At 48.4% G+C, this 20,367-nt stretch overlaps 8 protein-coding genes and 3 non-coding genes across 11 annotated transcripts; 7 read left to right on the top strand and 4 right to left on the bottom strand.

Annotated features, from left to right (window-relative positions):
* Positions 1-169: 169 nt before the first annotated feature.
* Positions 170-1,845, top strand: FPRO_06894 (uncharacterized protein; the record flags this gene model as incomplete). The annotated part of the gene is made up of 5 exons (XM_031228142.1): positions 170-393; positions 450-557; positions 606-736; positions 816-1,210; positions 1,261-1,845. 5 exons carry the CDS (start codon positions 170-172, stop codon positions 1,843-1,845), a joined length of 1,443 nt encoding a protein of 480 aa, XP_031078508.1.
* A 483-nt stretch (positions 1,846-2,328) lies between these two features.
* On the top strand, positions 2,329-4,990 carry FPRO_06893 (uncharacterized protein; the record flags this gene model as incomplete). Its single annotated transcript, XM_031228143.1, has 4 exons — positions 2,329-2,413; positions 2,465-3,071; positions 3,118-4,554; positions 4,603-4,990. The coding sequence occupies 4 exons, from the start codon at positions 2,329-2,331 to the stop codon at positions 4,988-4,990; spliced, it is 2,517 nt and encodes an 838-aa protein (XP_031078509.1).
* A 68-nt stretch (positions 4,991-5,058) lies between these two features.
* Positions 5,059-7,426, bottom strand: FPRO_06892 (uncharacterized protein; the record flags this gene model as incomplete). The annotated part of the gene is made up of 4 exons (XM_031228144.1): positions 5,059-6,124; positions 6,175-6,843; positions 6,895-7,301; positions 7,352-7,426. The coding sequence occupies 4 exons, from the start codon at positions 7,424-7,426 to the stop codon at positions 5,059-5,061; spliced, it is 2,217 nt and encodes a 738-aa protein (XP_031078510.1).
* A 380-nt stretch (positions 7,427-7,806) lies between these two features.
* FPRO_06891 (related to RGT2-Sensor of high external glucose concentrations) lies at positions 7,807-9,544 on the top strand (the record flags this gene model as incomplete). Its single annotated transcript, XM_031228145.1, has 5 exons — positions 7,807-8,188; positions 8,243-8,349; positions 8,398-8,532; positions 8,582-8,955; positions 9,004-9,544. 5 exons carry the CDS (start codon positions 7,807-7,809, stop codon positions 9,542-9,544), a joined length of 1,539 nt encoding a protein of 512 aa, XP_031078511.1.
* Positions 9,545-9,667: 123 nt separating this feature from the next.
* FPRO_06890 (uncharacterized protein) lies at positions 9,668-11,281 on the bottom strand (the record flags this gene model as incomplete). Its single annotated transcript, XM_031228146.1, has 8 exons — positions 9,668-9,915; positions 9,966-10,033; positions 10,087-10,472; positions 10,519-10,586; positions 10,647-10,683; positions 10,734-10,915; positions 10,975-11,110; positions 11,159-11,281. The coding sequence occupies 8 exons, from the start codon at positions 11,279-11,281 to the stop codon at positions 9,668-9,670; spliced, it is 1,248 nt and encodes a 415-aa protein (XP_031078512.1).
* A 1,737-nt stretch (positions 11,282-13,018) lies between these two features.
* Positions 13,019-13,969, top strand: FPRO_06889 (uncharacterized protein; the record flags this gene model as incomplete). Its single annotated transcript, XM_031228147.1, has 1 exon — positions 13,019-13,969. The coding sequence occupies one exon, from the start codon at positions 13,019-13,021 to the stop codon at positions 13,967-13,969; it is 951 nt and encodes a 316-aa protein (XP_031078513.1).
* Positions 13,970-14,039: 70 nt separating this feature from the next.
* On the top strand, positions 14,040-14,111 carry tRNA. The gene has a single exon. It is a non-coding gene; the product is annotated as a tRNA-Arg (tRNA).
* A 497-nt stretch (positions 14,112-14,608) lies between these two features.
* On the bottom strand, positions 14,609-16,093 carry FPRO_06888 (uncharacterized protein; the record flags this gene model as incomplete). The annotated part of the gene is made up of 1 exon (XM_031228148.1): positions 14,609-16,093. The coding sequence occupies one exon, from the start codon at positions 16,091-16,093 to the stop codon at positions 14,609-14,611; it is 1,485 nt and encodes a 494-aa protein (XP_031078514.1).
* A 1,019-nt stretch (positions 16,094-17,112) lies between these two features.
* On the top strand, positions 17,113-17,197 carry tRNA. The gene is given in 2 exon segments: positions 17,113-17,149; positions 17,163-17,197. It is a non-coding gene; the product is annotated as a tRNA-Glu (tRNA).
* Positions 17,198-17,609: 412 nt separating this feature from the next.
* Positions 17,610-17,695, bottom strand: tRNA. The gene is given in 2 exon segments: positions 17,610-17,645; positions 17,660-17,695. It is a non-coding gene; the product is annotated as a tRNA-Ala (tRNA).
* A 964-nt stretch (positions 17,696-18,659) lies between these two features.
* On the top strand, positions 18,660-20,334 carry FPRO_06887 (related to cytosine deaminase and related metal-dependent hydrolases; the record flags this gene model as incomplete). The annotated part of the gene is made up of 4 exons (XM_031228149.1): positions 18,660-18,945; positions 19,000-19,131; positions 19,189-19,488; positions 19,550-20,334. The coding sequence occupies 4 exons, from the start codon at positions 18,660-18,662 to the stop codon at positions 20,332-20,334; spliced, it is 1,503 nt and encodes a 500-aa protein (XP_031078515.1).
* Between the last annotated feature and the right edge of the window lie 33 nt (positions 20,335-20,367).

Raw genomic sequence — 20,367 nt, forward strand, 5'->3', positions numbered from 1 at the left:
GGGAAGTCCAGCATCAGAGTCTTTAGCTGAGAACTAGCGAAGAGGCAAAACCAATATAAGGATGGACGTGTGCACGCGAAATAACTTCAATCAATCTCACGGCAAGGTCTTCAGCTTAGCTTAGAGACTTCCATTCAACCAAACAGTTCTCGTACCATATTCGTTCAGAATGACTGTCGCCATGACCGAGCAGAAGCAGGATCTTTCTCTCTCGTCAGAGCACGTCGACGAGATGCCAGTCAAGGCTGAAGAGGCCGTTAGCAACGGACTTGGCATGACAAATGAGCAGTACGATACCAATGAGAAGAGTCTGGTCCGTAAGCTGGACTTTACTCTTCTGCCCATGGTCTGGCTGCTTTACTTCTTCAATTATCTCGATCGAAACAACATCGCGTAGGTTCTAACCTAGCGTTCATCAAACTTAGCAGTTCGCTGATTGCCGTCTTTAGTCAAGCGCGTCTCAGCACCTTCGAACAAGACCTTGGTCTCAAAGGCAATCAGTTCAATGTTGCAGTGTCCATCCTGAATGTCGGATACATGCTTATGCAACTCCCCAGGTAAAACAACTCCCTCTAGTTCGAAGCTCAAAGGCCAACGGATATTAGCAACATGCTCCTTACTCGAACCCGCCCGTCGATGTACATCCCAGCCTGGACTGCTCTGTGGTCCATTGTGTCTGCCGCTACTGCTGGTGCCGGTACTTACACTCACTTGATCGTCATCCGATTCTTCCTCGGTATTGCAGAAGCACCTTTCTTCCCAGGCATGTCTCTTCCCTCGACTTAACACAACATATCCACTAACTCCGAGCGCAGGTGCAATGTTCCTGCTCAGCTGCTGGTACCCTCGCAAGGAGCTTGCCCTTCGAACCGCGATTCTATACTCGGGTGTTCTCCTCGCCACCGCCTTCTCAGGACTCATTGCCGCTGGTGTTCTGTCAGGACTGGAGGGTGCTAGGGGCATGGCAGGCTGGCAATGGCTGTTCATCATTGAAGGCGCTGGAAGTTTCATGGCGGCTATTATCGCCTTCTTCGTGCTTCCAGATTTCCCGGGACAAAAGACTGGAGCTATGAAGTGGCTTCTGTCGGACGATGAGCAGAAGGTTGCTGTGGAGCGTATCAACAGAGACCGTGTCTCTCTTCCAGATGCAGATCACGGTGTCTTTGCGGGGTTGATGATGGCTGTCAAGGATGTTCGAACCTGGGTCTTTGTAAGTTGCATTACTGCAAAAGGTCACGCGGGAATGCTAACAATGAATAGGTCATCATGCTCACGGCTAACCATAGTGCGTACGGCTTTAACAGCTTCTTCCCCACTATCGTCAAGGGATTCAAACTCGGCAACACAACTCTTACGCTCATTCTGACAGCTCCTCCTTATCTCATCGCTACAGCTACTGCCTTCGCAACAGCATGGTCCAGCGATCGTCGCAAGAACCGAGGCTATCACATTGCCATTCCCCAAGCGGTTGCCTGCATCGGCTTCATCATTTCCGTTGCCACGCTCAATAACGCCGCAAGGTATGCAGCAGCCTTCCTTTACATCTGCGGCTGTTTCTCATCCAACGCCATGGTCTTCAGTTGGGCTAGCTCAACCCTCAACCAGACGCCTGAGAAGCGCGCTTGTGCTACTGCTATCATCAATCTTCTCAGCCAGCTTGGTAATATCTGGAGTCCGTACTTCTTCCCTGCTAGTGATGGACCGCGCTACATCAAAGCCAATCTGCTCATGATGGCCTTCTCGGCGCTTTCAGTTGCGACTTGTGTGTTGATGAGATTCAGCTTGCAGAAGGCTAATAAGAAGCTTCGTGAGTCAGGCGATGGCATCAATTTGTTTACTTTGTAAGGGTTCGGAACATCATTTAGAATCGTTTAGGTAGCTGGTATCTCGCGACTAAATCACACCAAAAGATTACAGATAAAGAGCTTTTTTCATTGCGAAATTGGTAAACATTCTTGGTATCCAGCAAAATGGAATATTCGTGGTTGTCTTCCGCCATGTGTAATATTGCCGGCTTTACAGGGTAATCTCGGATAGCCCACGAAGTCGGCTTCGCCTAAGATCATCATTAAAGAGCCACTAAACTATGCAGTACTCCATGATTGGCTAAGTTTTGGCGAGAGAACTCGGGGAACCGTTCACTGCAGTGCTCCGCCCGACATCCGAGACCAGCAGATCCACGAGTCAGCTAATCCGTACGCTTGGCCGTTTTCATCCAGCAGCAAAACATGAAAGACTTGGGTCTATTGCCTCCAGTGAAATGACGAGCATTCATGCCTCGAGCTTTATCGTCTTTGTCTTGTTCTAGCCTTGCAATCATCCGACAAAATGCACATTCTCCAAAGACAGCCCATTGACGTTGAGTCAACACTAGCGTCTTTGACTCTTGCTGAGAAGATTTCTCTTCTGTCTGGTATGTTATCATTGGCCTACCACTCAGTAAACCATTACTCATAACCCACAGGATCCGACTTTTGGCATTCTAAAGCTATACCATCTCATGGCATCTCATCAGTAAAATGCACTGACGGGCCCAACGGTGCTCGCGGAGGGAGGTTCTTCAACCCTGTTCCGGCATTATGTATCCCCTGTGGGACTGGACTTGGTGCAACCTGGAACCCCGATCTTCTCTACTCTGCAGGTCAACTGCTATCCAGAGAATGTGACGCGAAAGGTGCACATGTTTGGCTAGGCCCTACCGTCAATCTGGTCCGGGGACCCCTCAATGGCCGCGGTTTTGAGAGCTTCTCTGAGGATCCACATCTAAGTGGCGTGTTAGCGACAGCAATTATTCGTGGAGTCCAAAGCAGAGGTACTGCAGCAGCCTTGAAGCACTTTGTGGCCAATGATCAAGAAACGGCCAAGATGTCCATGGATATATGCATGTCAGAGAGGGCGTTGCGAGAAGTCTACCTCAAACCTTTCCAGATGGCCGTTAGGGATGCCAAACCCAAGATTGTTATGTCTTCGTATAACAAGGTCAACGGTGTACATGTGTCAGAAAGCACAAAGCTACTGAAAGACATATTACGAAGCGAGTGGGGGTTTGACGGTCTAGTCATGAGTGACTGGTAAGTAGTCCACTGCTAATCATATCACGGCAAACTGACAGTCTAGGTACGGCACTTATGGTTGCACTGATGCACTCAATGCGGGCGTAGATATTGAGATGCCAGGTCCCTCAAGACACCGCGCTGAGAAGGCCTTGGTCGCAGTCGTTTCAGGCAAAGTCAGTCGCAAGACGATAGACGAGCGAGCAAGAAAGGTTCTCGAGCTGGTCAATAGCACAGCTTCAGCTCGAGTATCGACGAAAGAATCAACTCGTGACTCACCAGAGGACAGAGCGCTAAACAGACAACTCGCGACGGAGAGCATCGTACTGCTAAAGAACTCGGACAACATTCTGCCCATTAATCCTGCAGACTGTGAGGATGTCGCTATCATCGGTCCAAACGCCAAGCTTGCCGCAGCATGTGGTGGGGGAAGTGCGAATCTACGACCATATTACACCAGCTCTGTCTTCCAAGGAATCAGCGACCAACTTGCATCCAATGTAAAGGTGCATTTTGAGCCTGGAGTATTCGGCCACGTTTTGCTGCCATACTTCACGGGCGATCACATCAAGAATGAGAATGGGAAGCCAGGTGCCTCTATCTCTTTTTTCAACGAGCCGGAGTCAGCGTGGCAAACAAGGAAGCCATTTGACCATCAAAGCATTCCAGACACAACATACCAGCTAATGGATTATGATCACCCAGAGAAGGGCGAGACGTTCTATATGTCCATGACAACTTACTACAAGCCAGAAATAGACGGGACTTATGAATTCGGTCTCGCTACCTACGGAGTCTCGAGACTATATATAGACGAACAGCTAGTCATCGACAACGCGACGTCACAGACCCATGCTGGGATGTTTTTCGGTCATGGATCTAGGGAAGAACGTGGGACATACGAGATGAAGGCAGGTCAGACATATCGACTGCGCGTTGAGGCTGGCAGTGCATTGACCTCTATAACAACAGGCGGCTCCTTCATTCCTATACCGGGTGGAGCATGCCGTCTGGGCGGTTGTTTAAAGCTCGATCCAGAGGAAGGCATTAGACGTGCTGTCACAGCTGCGAAGATGTGTAAACACACTTTCGTTGTAGTCGGCCTCAATGCAGATTTGGAAAAGGAAGGCAAGGACAGAGAGTCTATGAGTCTACCACCGCATGTGGATGACCTTGTGTCCTCGGTGCTAGAGGTTCAGCCGAATGCTATAGTGGTGACTCAAGCAGGAAACCCGATCGAGACGCCATGGCGGCACAAAGCAAAGGCTATCCTGCATAGCTGGTATGGAGGGAATGAAGCAGGCAATGCAGTAGCCGACATTATCTTCGGGAGGGCCAATCCCAGTGGCAAGTTGCCTATCACATTCCCGAGCAAACTCCAGGATGGGCCGACTTTCTTAAGTTTCGGAAGCGACAACGGAAGGATATACTACTCTGAGGATGTTTTTGTTGGGCATCGCTGGTTCAATGCTCGGGGCATTGAGCCAGCTTTCGAATTCGGGTAAGTCGACTCCACGAGTTTTTGTAAACTACCGCTAACAGTATCTAGCCACGGCCTAAGCTATACAACATTCTCAACATCTAATATCCGAGTTACTGAGGATGGTCTAGGCGTTGAGGTGAAAAACATCGGCAAAATGGCTGGAGCCGAAGTTGTGATGCTTTACGTCTCTTATGATGCGACAAAGTCAGGCCAGAAGTCGAGATTTCACCGCCCGTTGCGAACACTTGTAGGCTCCCAGAAGGTCTTCTTGGAGCCGGGTCACGAGGCGACGGCGTTTATGTCTTTAGACAAGTACAGCACCGCGGTTTGGGACGAGGCGGCGAATAGCTGGTTTTGCGAATCGGGAACATATATCGCTACTGTGAGGAGCTCAAGTGGCAATTTAGAAGTGGGCTTCAAGGTGGAGAAGGATATGTATTGGAACGATACATAGTTTCAGCAAGTGTATTTATACAATATACATATAAGTATTTGTTCCAAATGATAGCAAGAGTCGTATTGTTACATACTACCAACATCTGGCATGGTCCAATCTGTATCTGCAAGAGGCCAGAATGAATCCATGAAAACGTCAGGCTGCCCAGAGCCATACTGCCCGTGAAGCCCAAAATTAAATATGCTGTCCAAGTGAAGCTCAGACTCCCCGATGTAAAGACCAAAATCTGTTTGATCCTGATGATCCTGAGTGACTGGCCCAGGCAGCGGCGAGATGCTCATGGAGATAAAGTTCGCTGTCGATGCAGGCCCTGCTTCATTCCCAAATGCCATTTCTGAAGTTGGCTGCCCAGAGTTTCCATGGTCTTCACACTCGCCTTGCTCTCCGGGCTGAAATTGAAGGTTCTGAACCGTTTCGGTGACGCTGTGCTTGGAAAATACCTCTCTGGTCCCGGAACCACTGATGTCTCTTGAAGCTCCTGTTGCGTTGTAGCTCTCTGACTCTTCGTCCTCCCAGATTGAAGGGCAGGCGTAAGGTCCGTGGCGGTCGCGCTGGGCATCATTTACCAGATCGCAAATGCCCTTCTTCAAGATCGCAGTTGTGGGAAGTATCACTGCCTGTTCTTCCAAGGCCTCAGCACAAGCAGTCAATCGAGCGACAAGCTCCGTCTGTGGCATATCGCCCATAGGGTACTGTCCAAGTCTTGAAATGATCCTCGCAGAATGGAAAGCGCACATCGCAATTGAAGGATCACTGATCAACTCCGATCCACCAACTGACTTGGGTATCTCAAGGATCTTGGAAACGGATATGGCGTGGTACAGGCACTTTTCGCGACATGCTGAGGTGTATTCTGGTGATAGTTGTAGTATCTCAGCTGTCGGGAGGCCTTCTCTGAAGCCGGGAATGGTGAAGCGGAAGAGGTCGCAATGTGTCTGATGCCACCAAGCATGCAGCATCAAAAATGGGGTACGCGAAGGCGAAAAAGCACGTAGAGAGAAGGCTGCTGGGTCCCAATGGTATCGTGCGGGCAAACTAGCTGAAAATTGGCGCAATTCGTTTTCGATCGACTCTACTGCGAGAAGGCATTGATCGATAGGCTCTCGGTGATTCGTGATCGTGAGGGTAAGTCTAAGTCTAAGTTAGGCGAGAAGTATGCAGCAGTATATCTGAGCTCTAACCTTTGCACGCGATTACGAATGTCCAACACGCGAATACAGTAGCCAAGCAGGCCAATATTGGTTGTATCTTCATGGGAACTCGAGTGCAGCGGCACTGTTGTTACCGGAGCATCCATGGAAAACGACTTTTCTGCGCATGGCAACCGGATGTGGAGAGTCTCTGGAGTACATGCCGTGAACTCCGTCTTCCCACTTGAGTACAACGAGTCCATGATATAGATGGCCCACATCAGTCGTCGACGACGCTCTTGCACTAAAAACTTCTGACGCGGATCTTCGTGGTTAAGCCGAAGGATGTAGGCGAGCCTCGATGTTAGAGCCATCGAGACAAGCATCTTGCTGACACGCTGCGAGAGATAGTGGTCTAGCGTAACGAGAAGCCATGCCTCGATATCTGATAGCCGAGGCTGCGCAACTCGTCTGAGGAGGTGTGACTCTGCATCTTCAATCCATTTCTTTGCCATCGTTCTATGTTCAGAGCTGCCAGGGTTGATAAACCGCGATGTTATCCCGCATATCGCGGATAGCACGCACGGGTTTAGCTCATTCTTTGACCACGATTGTAACAGGGTTGCTCTATGGAGAAAACCGTAACATGGTATCGGGTGTATTAGGTCGAAGTAGGCATCGATGTGTTGCTTGACGGTTTGTTTGTCTATTCCTAGGTCCCTGTTTCCAATCAGCCTTGCAAGCGCGAGTAGAAATAATGGTATGACTTACCATTGTGAAATCTGTGCTGATGTTGGCATCGAGCCCGACCAAAGCTGACGACTTGGTTGCCTTTGAGCCTGTGAGTGTTGAAATTCACGGTGGTCGGATTCTGGGGCCGATGGAGTGCTGCCCGCTGCAATCGAGGGCTCACCACGAGGCGACGGGCCAGAGTCATGGATGCTAGCCCTTGCGGCTGAAGGGTAGTGGCAAAGACTTCGTCGATCCGAACATCTCGAACATGTCGGTCTCTGGCCAGAGCACTTCAGCTTGCGATCGCGACAAGGTATACACGCCCTAGATACGCGTCGTCTTTCTAGTATCTCTATCGCGTTGTCGGAGTCTGTTGCTAGAAGAGAGCAATTGAACTTGAGCCTCTTGCAGTTGTTACAGCCTTTTGGATCGCCATCGCATCTCACCTGCAGTCAATCCATTAGCCGACGTTCATTTGTTCGGACCTGTCACGTACCTTGCGGTTCCGACATTGCGCACATATCTCGGATGTCTTGTGATTTCGCATACGGGGCCCAGTTCTTGGCTCCATTGTGAATTTCATCCGAACAGTTCGGGCCAGAATGAGAGAAGGAAGTCGGGCGGAAGAGGAGAGTCGAGATCTACCCAAGTTCTAAGCAACAGAAATCTTTCCGCCCGACATCCGAGCCCGGAAATGCACTAACGCCGCGAAACTCCACTTACCCCAGACCTCGCCTGGGGAAATCAGGAGAGCGACCAGGCTAGCAGACTCTGCAGGTCTCGAACAGGCGTTACCTTGACGCCGGGTCGACGCGTGATAGTAAAGCTTTGCGGGGAGAGTTTCTCTGGGGTAAAGTGGCTGCGTATATCAGCACCGCATCATCCCAGTCAGGATCTTCACAATCAATTCAACTCCAATCAACCCTTACTCATAGTTGGGAGAAAGACACAATGTTGTCCAAGAACAGAATCCTTCAACACTTCAACCGCCATCTGGCGATTGCCTTCGCAGTCATCGCTGTGTCAACCTTCAACTATGGTTTTGACAATGCAGCTTACAACAATACACAGGCCATGGAAGCTTTCCAGGCGCAATTCGGTGAGTGGGATGATGAGAAGGGCAAGTATGCCATTCCACCATCGTGGTTGTCTCTCTTCAACAGCTTGAACTATATTGGTTTCGGAGCTGGTGTCATCATTGGCAGTCTTGTGAGTGAGCGATGGGGACGACGGTGGTGTATGTTCGTCATGAGTGCTTGGGCACTGGTTCCAGCTATCATGGCTGTTACATCGACAAGCAAGCATCAGATCATGGCCACGAGAATCCTCAACTGTAGGTGCTACGTAATCCGCCCAGCTGATAAACATGGCTGACACATATCAACAGATATCTACATTGGCATGGAGCTTGCTGTCGTCCCCGTTTACCAGTCTGAGATCATGCCCCGAGAGATTCGTGGCTTTGCAGTTGGCTCGTACCAATTCAGCTTGATGGTGAGTTCTTCTAACACAGTTTCGATCACATAAGCTGACAAAAGATAGTCTGGAACTCTCATTGTGGCATGCGTCTGTCGAGGAACAAGTACACTCTCTGGCAATCTGTCCTTCCGAATCCCCTTCGGTCTCTTCTTCATTATCCCCGTTGTCGTCATGTGTGCCATCTTCTTCATCCCAGAGGTAAATAACTCACACCAAAGACTAATTTCTCCATGCTGACCAATTATAGTCCCCTCGATGGCTGCTCACCAAAGACCGAACCGAGGAAGCTCGCGCCGCCCTTGGAAAACTACGAGAGGGCAAAGAGACCGAAGCCGAGATCGACGAGAGCTTTGCTGCTCTTCAATATGCCTTGGAGCACGAACCTGAGCAGGGCAACTACCTCGAACTTTTCCAGGGAAAGAATCTGAAGCGTACTGCGATTGTGGTGGCTATGAACTTCTTCCAACAAGCTACCGGCCAAGCTTTTGCCTCTACATACGGCGCCATCTTCATTCGAGATATCGGAACTGTCAACCCTTTCACCATGACCATCGTCAATGCCATTGTCAATCTCTGCTCAGCCTTTGCTGGTCTTTATCTCGTTGATCGAGCTGGTCGCCGGTAAGTCCCTTTTGTCCATTCGTTGTTGCATACCACTAATTCTTCTAGCCCTCTTCTGTTGACGAGCGCTGGCTGGATGTTCTGCGCCATTATCACCATGGGCGCTCTTGGCACAGTTCCCAACCCATCTTTCGGTATCAAGTCAGGCATCGTAGCAATGCTCACCCTCTTCGGATCCGGCTTCACTTTCGCCTTCGCACCTCTCAACTACGTCATCACCACCGAAATTCCCGCTCTACGACTTCGTGACGCTTCCCAGCGAACGGCCTCCATCGTCAATGTCGTAGTCAACTTCCTCGTCAGCTTCAGCATCCCATATATGCTATATCCTCAATATGCCGGTCTTGGGTCCAAGGTTGGATTCGTTTTCGCTGGTATTTTGGCTTTGGCTATTGTCTTTGTTGTCTTCTGCGTTCCTGAGTGCAAGGGTAAGTCTCTGGAGCAGATTGATCGAATGTTCAATGAAGGTATTGCTCTTCGCAAGTTTGGCAACTACAAGCCTGAGGATTTGACTGGAGATGTTGAGGAGATGGGAGGCAAGGAGAAGGGAAACGCTTCGGTCGTTGTCAACCACCGCGAACAATCATAAGCACTGCTCGTCTGTATCTGCAATGAGTAACTATAATAGGCTGATAGGAATTAATTGAGGATGGGTTTATTTTCATTAATCATCATGGCCTCCATATCGGTGATGGTAGCCAGCAATTCGGGGTCATTTTGACAAGAGCGCTTCCTCTGGTCTCGCTATAGAACTCGTGACTGTGTCGTCCGCATCAGTCTGGATCGTCTCTATCGTTCTCTCAATAAAGATATTCTCAGTGCTGGACATATCGGACTGGTTTCCTCGTTTCAATCGAAGTACAATGTCTCGCACGAATTGACGTGCTCCAGGCATGCATGCTACCATCATGCCTACGCAAATCTCGATGTTTGACCAGATGATTATCCCGACTGAATCGGCTGCGTCATCAGTCAGTAGATTTCAGCACATTGAAGAATGACTTTCTTACCAGTTATGTTTCGTGACGTTGAAAACACTATCAGGCTCGGGATACGAACGGAACTGACGATCGTGAGACTATACCATACAGGTCAGGACGAATATTACTGTACAGACACTTGACAACTTACAATAGGCCCACTCCGAACATAGCAATAACCCCGATCTTTTTCTTTAGCTTGATCCCGATTTTGAGCAGTTGAGTCATTGGAAGAATCATCATCCAAATTTCCAAAGCAACGTTCCATGCACCATGAGTTATACCTATGAGATTTCCACTCAACATAACACCTCGTGGATTTTTGTCCCTCCATCCATTCCAGAACAGATCGAGGGGCCGTCGTTGAGCGAGGATGAGTGCAAGATATAAGGGACACATGACTAGGATAAAGATGGTGGTCCATCGAACAATGATGCGGAATCGTTGGTCGGGGAATATCCGAAGGAAAAAGGCCAAGATCGATAGCTTTACGAGGGCGAGCGACGTAGCGTATGAGAGTTCGGAAGCGAAGATCAGCTAGATTTATTAGAGTTGTACAACCCGAGATGTCATAATCACGTACGATGAGAAAGATGCGAATATTATTCTCATCCACAAACCAAATATCGAGTCCGAGACCTTTTGAAGTGACTAACGTCGCAAGCTTGCGTCAGTATTATATAAGGACGTGATGAGAAGAGAAACACGTACGTATTTGGCAGAAAATATTAAATGCGATAATAAATGGCTATGTGATTGTCAGAGGCACGACCACAAAAGTCTAGTTGCATCACATACCAAGGCTGCTAATAAAAGGCTATCGTCATGACCATATGGCACGAATCCGATTATCTTTGAGATGGCTCTCATGGTAAAGAAGACCATAGCTAAAATGCCTATCGTCAAACAGCTGATTCTGATTTCTTGTCGACGGTCGGTGATCGGCCAGTCACATGCGCGGAATGTTCTGTTCTTGAAGTCTAGCTGTTGCGTTAGCCCTAGATATTGAAGGTACCTCATGCAGTTTGACGCCGTTTACCTAGTATCTCAGTGAAATTGCAGTCGTGTTTTACACAGATTTCAACATTATGATAAAGTGGCTTGTCTCGGCAAAGGTCCTCTGTTTGGCTGCCTTGAAAAGCTTCCGTGTCCTTCGTCTTGGTGAAACATGTCCTCTACGCCAGTCAGCTTCAGATTGATTCAAACAAGTCATTGACACTGACCGCACACTCAGATGTTCCTGTCAAAGGGTCGATGGCGCGTCCATCGAGCTCATTAGTTTGGGCTAAGCCCCCAGCAGGTATCGAGCATAGTGTAAAGGCATATAATACTCGAGGTACGAGCATGGTAGCATTTGGCAACGAAACGTTGTCCAAACAAAACAAAACACAAAATTCGTTCCTGGAAGCGTGATCATCATTCTTATTCAAGGGGTAGATTACATATCTGCCTTTGTGGCGCAGAGATCCCGAAACCTAACGCCCTTTTTTGCATCAAAATGCCTCTTTTAGGGATTGTACAAGGCAAGTTCCAGGCATGGTGGCGCGTGTGCAATGAGTATGGCTTCGATCTGTGAGATGATGACGGTTCGAACATGCAAATATCGATCTGTAGCAAAATAAGATTTGTTTTCAAGGATGTTAGCTTGATCGGCGCCGTGGTGGCTTCCGGATCTCGACCCAGATGGCTTACATAGCATTCCAGATGCGCGGGGTCAACGATGAAAGCATGTCGCCGCATACAGGGCGGTGAAGTTACGATTTGATAAATCAATGTTCTGTGACATCAATTCAATGATGCTCAACTGTACCAGAATGAATATTGAGTAATTCTTTGTGCAGGCATGTAAGGGAACAGATATTTATGCGCAAATACGATATCATATTGTCACGAGGCGGCCATGACACTTGACACGCCACCAGTGAAATAGAGTCCATGTCACATAACTCATTGAAGATCTAAGGCAGGTAAGAAATCTCAGGACCTCTCTCCTAGAGTGCCGAAAATACTTAGGCAACTTTAGCCTAAGCTTAGGGGGGCTCCTGACCAAGTTTATTTTAGTATCCTCTTCTTAAGTCTCAAGTTTTCTTACACCTTTAGAACACTTGAAGCAACCATTAGCCGACGCACTCTGTTCTTGAAACCCCTCGCCCTTTCAGCCACGTCCGCCGTTCTGCAAGGTACAGACAACGAGGCTTATCCCTGGATCTTCGGAGGCGAATTCTCTTGTTTCTTTGGCGCCACGCCATCTGAATGATACGATTCTACACTTTTGCCCCTAGTTCGATCAACCTCACAAGGCTAAGAGAGTGCACCCTCGGTAACTTCCGCAGGCGTTTTCGATTCTCTAAAAATGAACATGGGCAATGGTCTGGGATCAAGTGTACCGTTGGTTATCGGCCAAGACCCTTGTGAGGGCGAACGAGGCAACGATCGACGTGCAAGAGGACGTCCTTTCTCGACCAATCAAAATACACCGTAGAAGCTCTATCTAACTGCGAAAGGAACCTCGTATATGCGGATAAGCGACAATCTAATCGGGCTAACTCTCATCCCGCGTGGCTGTAAGCTGTCTAAATCTGCCTTCGCCAAGTTTCGTCGCGAATGTGCATATAAGCTCATTGAAATAATGCTAGTTACAAAGCCTCTCTCTCTAAAGCTGATGTTCCTTTAAACACTGAGTATACTACTCCTCAACTATCAAACAACTGATTTCGAATGCTTGGCACTCTCGAGGTTGTGGCCTGATGACTCACCGTAGGGCGCACCTTAGCTTGGTTGGGGCTGCTTATACGACAGCTGCTTAAAGTGTCCACTAGGCTTGCATACATATCATCCGCCGCCCTGTACCACAAATAAGTGTAACGTTACTGTATTGGCTTCATCTATAGATGTTGAGTAATGGTATGGTCGCTTCTAGTGACCTCAGGTAACGTAACAACGGTCTTGTAGCTACGGTAAGGGAATAACTACAATTCAGGGCATTCTGCGCTTCACATAATATAAGTTCTGTAACCCACGGTCGTACACTCTGGTTGAGAAAGTCGGCATATCAATCCCTACTAAGCAAACCACCATCAACTATGTCGCAACTTAAGATCGCTTCGGTTCAGTTCGAGAACTGGTCCGGAAGCAAGGATAAAAACCTAGCCATCATCCACCGAATGGCAAGCGATGCGGCAAATCGCGGATGCAAAGTTGTTGCATTTCATGAATGCTCGGTTACCGGCTATACCTTCGCTAGCCGCCTCTCCAAAGAAGAACTCCTTGATCTTGCCGAAGAGGTCCCTACTGGTCCAAGCACTGGCTCTCTGGTTCAAATAGCCCGTGACCTCGGTATTGCTATCCTGGCTGGCCTCTTCGAGAAAGATGAAAATGGCCGCATTTACAATACTTACATCTGCGTCGACAGCACCAGAGGCTTTGTGGCAAAGTTTCGCAAGCTTCACCCCTTCATCAGCCCTTATCTGAGTGCGGGCAATGAATATGTGGTTTTTGACCTTCTTGGTTGGAAATGTGGTATTCTGATATGCTACGATAACAACGTTGTCGAAAACGTTCGGGCTACAGCTCTTCTCGGCGCAGAGATCATTTTCATGCCGCATGTAACGATGTGCACTCCGTCAACTCGCCCAGGCGCCGGCTTTGTTGATCCGTTGCTTTGGACTAATCGAGATCAAGACCCGACTTCTCTGCGGGCAGAGTTCAACGGTCTGAAAGGCAGGCAGTGGCTGATGAAATGGCTACCAGCAAGAGCCTATGACAATGCAGTCTACGTCGTGTTCTCAAATCCTATTGGTATGGATGATGATCAGTTGAAGAACGGGTGCTCCATGATTCTTGATCCATTCGGGGATATCTTGAGTGAGTGCTCTGTGCTGGGAGAGGACATGGCTGTTGCGACTTGCAGCAAAGACAAGCTTCAATTGGCAGGCGGGTTCCGGTATAGACAAGCCAGAAGACCCGAGCTATACCGAAATATCATTGCTTCAGATCACAACTCTTCTCTGAATGTTTCCTGGTTGGGCAAGTAGGACTTCTTGGAAGTCTGGGCTGACGATCATGAGGCCTGGCTGGCGACCGCTTCATTCATCAAACAGTAACGGTCGCGTGGCCCAATGGCAAGGCGTCTGACTACGAATCAGAAGATTCTGGGTTCGATCCCCAGCGTGATCATACTTTTTGTCTGTCGGGCCGATCTCTACCCTTCCAGCGATGAAACTCAACCTTCATGCCATTTGCTCGGTCCCGATGTTAGTGCCTCGAAGGTGTTCGGTCCCGATGCGATCTGCCTGCCTTTTGCAGAAGGAATGCGACAGAGTTGCTGGTGGCGGCGGTTAGTGGCTCAGGTTCCTGAATGAATTAGTGTGTTTTTGATGAACCCAGCGGTATGGTTATGGCGCTGACGTCGGCAAGCCCTGTACCAACTTTTCTTTTAACTTTGTTGGCCTTGGCGATGAAGTTGAGAATCTTGATTGTTCTATTTAATTTAATGTGCTGCATATACTAATCCCAAAGACGATCGAAGCTGCAACTGATTATGTGACTTCTCGATGGATCGCATTATTCCATGAAGGCTAACCTATTCGGCAACATTCGTCACAAAAATCAGGTTAGCAAGTTGATAGCACAGTCTATTTAGCATCAAATCAGAGTGATTAAATTCCCAGCCATCACTGTGCGGTTAATACAACGCTGAAGATACAAGCAAGCAGCATCATGAACATCAAGTTCGTTGGCAGGCGACCCGTCGCTCCACTGTCCTCATCATCACCAGCCTCAGCCGTAGTCGACGAAGCTTCCGCCGAACCTGTTCCGGATCCAGTCGCTGTGCTGAGAGGAGTTGCAGTAATCGTCGGCAACTCAGTTGGAATTTCAGTACCCGCAGATTCTGCAGGCTGATTGTACTTCAAATACATTGTGGGGACATCAGTGGCGGCAGAAGCCCCAGGTACATCTCGTACAATTTCGTGAATGTCGTCTTCAGCCTCCTCAGAGTTGTATTGGGCTAGAGAGATCTCCATGTTGCCCCAGTCGTAAACAACATAAACACCTCGGAGGAAATCGTCACCTAGGACAATGCTAGTGGAATCTTCGTAATAGACGACTTTGCAGTATGCAACACCGTCGACACCACTCTTGACTGGGGTTGTTGAGAGGAAGTTTGCGAGAGGTACGTTCAGAGTCAGGTCGCCAAACGTAAAATCCAGCGTTTCCTTGGAGCTGATGTTGCAAGGCGCTACAGCACCCAATTTCTCATCCATGGAGACCTTCATAGTCTTGATTAGATGCAAGGTCATGTTAAGACTCAGTCTACTCTGTATAGTGCCCGAGTCGAGGAGAACGGGTCGAGATTTAAATTCAAGATCTGAAGTCTTGCCACCAGAGGTTGTCCCGAAGCCTGTCATAACCACTAGGGCTCTGTCTCGCACGTCAAAGGTGTCGTCGGCGGCAACAGGATAGGTGACGAGGGGGCCTGTATACTTGGCTTTGTTGACGCCACCAAATAGAAACTCTCCATGCGTCTCGTTGTTGAGCCATAAGCTGAATGCGGGAGTATTGATCTCTCCTGCATTGGCCAGAGCATAAGGCAGGTTGGGGTATTTTATGTCAGCATGTTCCAGGCTGTAGATACCGACGCCGAAGATGCTAAAGATGCCAGCGGTGGTGGCATTGAACTCAGTCACGCCAACAAATTGGAAAGAGTCCAGAGTGGATGAGCCAAGTGTAAATGTGTCGTTAGCATATTCACCCGTCCAGCTTTCGCCACTACCGAAACTACCAGACACCTGCTCGTCGCTCCACTCGAAGGTTTCTGATTTTTCTGGGTTGAAAATACCACCCTGACACTCCTTTTCCTTGCAAGTTTTGATCTGATTAGTGAGAACAAGCAAGTCGGAGCTCCCGGTGTCGATTTCTGCGGAAAGCCTTTGCGGCGGGTTTCCGATGGTGAAATTGGCCCAGTAGAGGAAGCCCTGCTGGTCCACCTTCATCTCGACGACGGCATCACTGTTTCTTTTCTCGTGGCTGGGAAAGGCGTCTTTTGTTCGCTTCTCAAAGTTAACTGAGACGACGGATGGATTGTGACGCTTATGGAGTTGAAGAGCGTTGGCGCAACTCAGGAGAGTGCTGGACAGAACAAGTAAGGATCCCTTCATTGCGAATGAAGTGATGATCAGAAGGCAAAATGATAGATGAAAGACGATAGGAAGCTGTACCGAATTGACAGGCTCTTGCCCATGCTGTGCAGGTTCTCACAGTTCTTATTTACTTGCTGGCCTCGGCGATTTTTCTCCTCTTCACGGCGCTGGTCCCTTACTTCGGGACCGAAGTCTTGGGACTTTGGAGATGCACAATAGATTACGATGGGAATGGAGTCGCTTAATTAACCTGCGATCGTTCTCCAGCCATTCATGGCATGTAAAACATGTGGACGTGCTGCTACTCTCCCGGGCCGATCCTTGCGATTTTAGCCCCCAGTTTGAGACCCAGTTGGAACAATCTTCTCGGTCCCGAAGGATAAATCTATGTTTTTTCGGTCCCGGTGTTGTAATTTCAGCCTTACAGAGCAGGGATTATAGATGCAGCTTCGGGAGTGGCGACGGTTGGCGTTAGACCCCTGATCCATTTCTGCATTATCCCGAGGTTTGACAACCGGTCTGTTTTGCTAATAGCAGTAGGGCTTACTCGACTTAATGAACCCGCAATTTCGTTGAATGAACTTTTGTGCTGGAGTTGGCGATCAGCAACTGTGCCCCATAACGCTAGGAGCAATCCTTGGCAGCTCCCATTACCATACCCTACAGCTCAACATTTGCAGTCAGCGGTTTGGCTCAACGAACTAACGAAAGATGAGTAGGGTCTTGTATGACTGGAATGTTTGAAATGCATAAGTCATACAGCATTAATAGGTGCTGACTTGTCGAAAGCTTCGGGTCTGGCTTACTGTTGACTAAGCTATCCGCAGTACAGCAGAACGGAATGAGAGATGATTCATCCTACCCATGCAAGGAGAGCCCGATGTAAAACAAAGTAGAAAATGAGATATCAGCATAAATGGAAGGACTAATAGTACATCCAGGAGTGACAAACACTGCTTGAAAGAGCTTAGTAACCTTTAACGAGGCCCCGTATGCCAATATGGAGTGGAACAAGCCTGGTGACGAACATCTAAACATCCGGTGTGGTGTATCGGTTATCATTCCGCGTTTTCATTATGAAATAGTTCCGCGGCGAGGAGGGTTCGACTCCCTCCATCGGAGTTTACTTTTGAGTTTTCTGTTCTTTTTGCTGGTCTTGCTGGTCTTCGCGGCAGTTTATCAAGCATTTCTGGGTCCTTCAATTCATGGTTGTGGACAGCCCTTCAACAACCCAAAGATGCAGCCACCTACGAAGTAAGAGCAAATCCAGCAAAAAACACTTGGGGTCAATAGATCTGACAAAACAACGAAAATTACTTCTCAACGTTACTGCTTTCTTCGATCAGGTGAGTTTTCGAAGAGTGGAAATTAAGAAGGTGATTTAATAATGCTTGTACTACTAAGTAGAAGCAAGGAACCAGCCCAATTCTCTATTGCGAGAAGAAAGGACGGAGAATGCGAAGTGCCAATTACTGAAACTGCAAAAGACACCAGATACTGTTTTACGTGTTCCAGCTTGGAAAAAACACAAAAATGGAGGCTGAGGGATTTGAACCCCCGACCTTTCGCAAGCATTCGAAACAATGCAAAGCGAACGTGATCCCCCTACACCAAGCCCCCGGTTGGATGCTGACTCATACGCTAATTGAGCACTATGATCATGCTGCTTGTTCACGTGCAAACACTTTAGCGCAAAACAGTGAGGTCAATGGTAACTCTCGCGTAAAGAAGATGTCGTTTAACTATACTCTGAAGAAGATAACAACCAGTCTGAAGAACTCGCAAAGATCCGTCAGTATCACGCAATAGATATCGAGTTAGTCGGCGGCGTTTATCTATCTAACAAAACCTCCGTATTGCATTTACCTCTTTAGTCAAGGTTTATAGCTGCCAACGCTCTGAATTTAGTTGATTAAACTCAGTAATACGATAGTACTGCCGGTGTACAGGTTGTAGTATCCAAGAGGGGCCCAAGATAACGTTGGCTGATTTATAACAAGGCACTAAAATAACGAGGTTCCGAATCCTTCGGCATTTCAACGCATCCGCGCGCATAGGGTTTGTAAGCAATCATCAGTCTTAGACGCCTGGTAATGGAAATAGTCTGGACCTCGGAGCAGTTCTATTGCCGACTGTGACCTAGTTAGCACGTAAAAGATAATGGTAGGAGTTGTCTCTCTAATCTCGTATCCAATACCTACTTCACTAGAACCCACATTGAGTCATCGATGCGAAGCAGCCAACCATCCGTGGGAAAGGGTTTCTGAAAAGGTGGTTGACGCGATATTGCTATTTGGAGGCTAAATGGACGTCTTTGTTGTTGGTGCTGCGAGCTGTTGGTTATGCCAAGCGAAGGATGCTGGAAGCGAATCAGAACGCCTCGTTATTGGCAAACACTGAATGGGCGTTACCCACGGGCCACATGGAAGTGAACCCCCTCATCCAAGAATGCGGTTGTGGCTTCATTCTTTGTTCTCGGCACTGACAGCATATAAGCCCGAGCATACAAGACTATCCTTAAGAACTGATCAAGATCACTGCTTCGCTTCTTTTACTTTTTCCGAACAGGCGAGCAAATCCAAAGATGCCTTCGAATCAGTATATTCTGTTGCAAAACGCTACTCTTCTTGTTCCAAAGGGTCCTGAAGATGATCATGTCATTCCACTCAAGAACCATTCGTTGCTGATCGAGGGCAACAAAATTGCTCGTATCGCGCCGCAAATTGACCCCCCATCCGAGTCAACGGAGGTCATTGATTGCTCGGCAAAGATTATCTCACCAGGATTTGTTGACACTCACCACCATGTTTGGCAGACTCAGCTCAAAGGACGGCACGCTGATCATTCGCTGTTGGAGTACATGGTACCAGGTTGGTGATGTTTGATCGACTCAGGAGACAGGGTGCTAAAACTACATGTACCAGGAAATATGGCATCACATAGCTACAAACCCGAAGATGTGTTCTGGGGCCAGCTCGGGGGGTGCCTTGAAGCCCTCGAGGCTGGGACGACTACAATTGTAGATCACGCCCATATCTCATACACTCCCGAGCACAGTGAGTATCCTGAGATCATATCTTGGCAAAAAGCTTGTGACTGACCGTGATTCCAAGACAATGCAGCTCTCTCAGCAACAATATCATCTGGTATCAGGTCTATCTACTGTTACTGCCCTACCGGAAAGGTCAAGACTTGGAAGCCGTTCGAAATGGAGGAAGAATTACTTCCAGCCTGGCTATTCCAGCAGTTAACTTCACTGTGTAATACAGGCCCGTTCGCCAACGGTCGGGTGACAATGGGCTTCGCGTTCGACTCCTTCTACCTTCCAAAAGATGTAGTTGTCAACATTTTCAACCAAGTTCGTGGCTTGGGCATCAAGACTATAACTTCTCACTATGTTCCAAGCCTTCTCCGTAAGTTTACATGCATCCTGTCCTCTCCATATGTCCTCTTGCTGATGCGAATAAACTACAGCGGGCTCAACCGTAGACTTACTCGAGAGCTATGGACTTCTGGAGAAGGACATTCTTCTTTCTCACGCAAACCCATTGAACGACTCGGACGCACAGAAACTACAAAGGGTCGGAGCATCAATCGCCTCGACTCCAGACACTGAGCTGCAGATGGGTCATGGCTGGCCTGTTTGCTTTCAGGAAAATGCCAGGTCAATTAGCTCGCTCGGCATCGACTGCCATAGCAACAACACAGGTAGTATCGTCGCCCAGATGAAGGTTGGTCTCCAGACTGAACGTGCTCGCCGCAATGGCCGAATCCACGAAGCAGGCAAGATCCCTGCCAAAGTTCAGGTCTCTGCTCAAGATGCATTCCAGCTTGGCACAATTGGCGGCGCAAGAGCTATCAAGATGAGCGATCAAATTGGATCTCTGGAGGAGGACAAAATTGCCGATCTTGTCATCTGGGATACGTTGAGCCCTGCGATGATCTGTGCTGCTGAGGAAGATCCGATCGGTGCTATCATTTTGCACTCCGCTCCTTCTGACATTGATGCTGTCATTGTTGATGGCCAATTCAGAAAGCGAATTGGACAGCTTGTAACCACTAAGCTGGAGTTGGAACTAATGCCCAATATGAAGCACGAGAAGTCCGAAGTGCAGTGGCGTGATGTTGCAACCGAGCTTTTGAAGAGTCGTCAGCGCATCTTGGAAACGGAGAAAGCTAGTGGAGCTGATGATCGAGAGGCAGGGTTCGAGAACATAGTAAGAATATTCGGGACTGATAAGGATAAGCTGGTTTATTAAATAAGTGGTGGTTCAAGATTGTTAGCTAGCTAA

This window comes from Fusarium proliferatum, assembly GCF_900067095.1.
Source record: "Fusarium proliferatum ET1 genome assembly, contig: FPRO_scaffold003, whole genome shotgun sequence".
Lineage (NCBI taxonomy): Eukaryota > Fungi > Ascomycota > Sordariomycetes > Hypocreales > Nectriaceae > Fusarium > Fusarium proliferatum.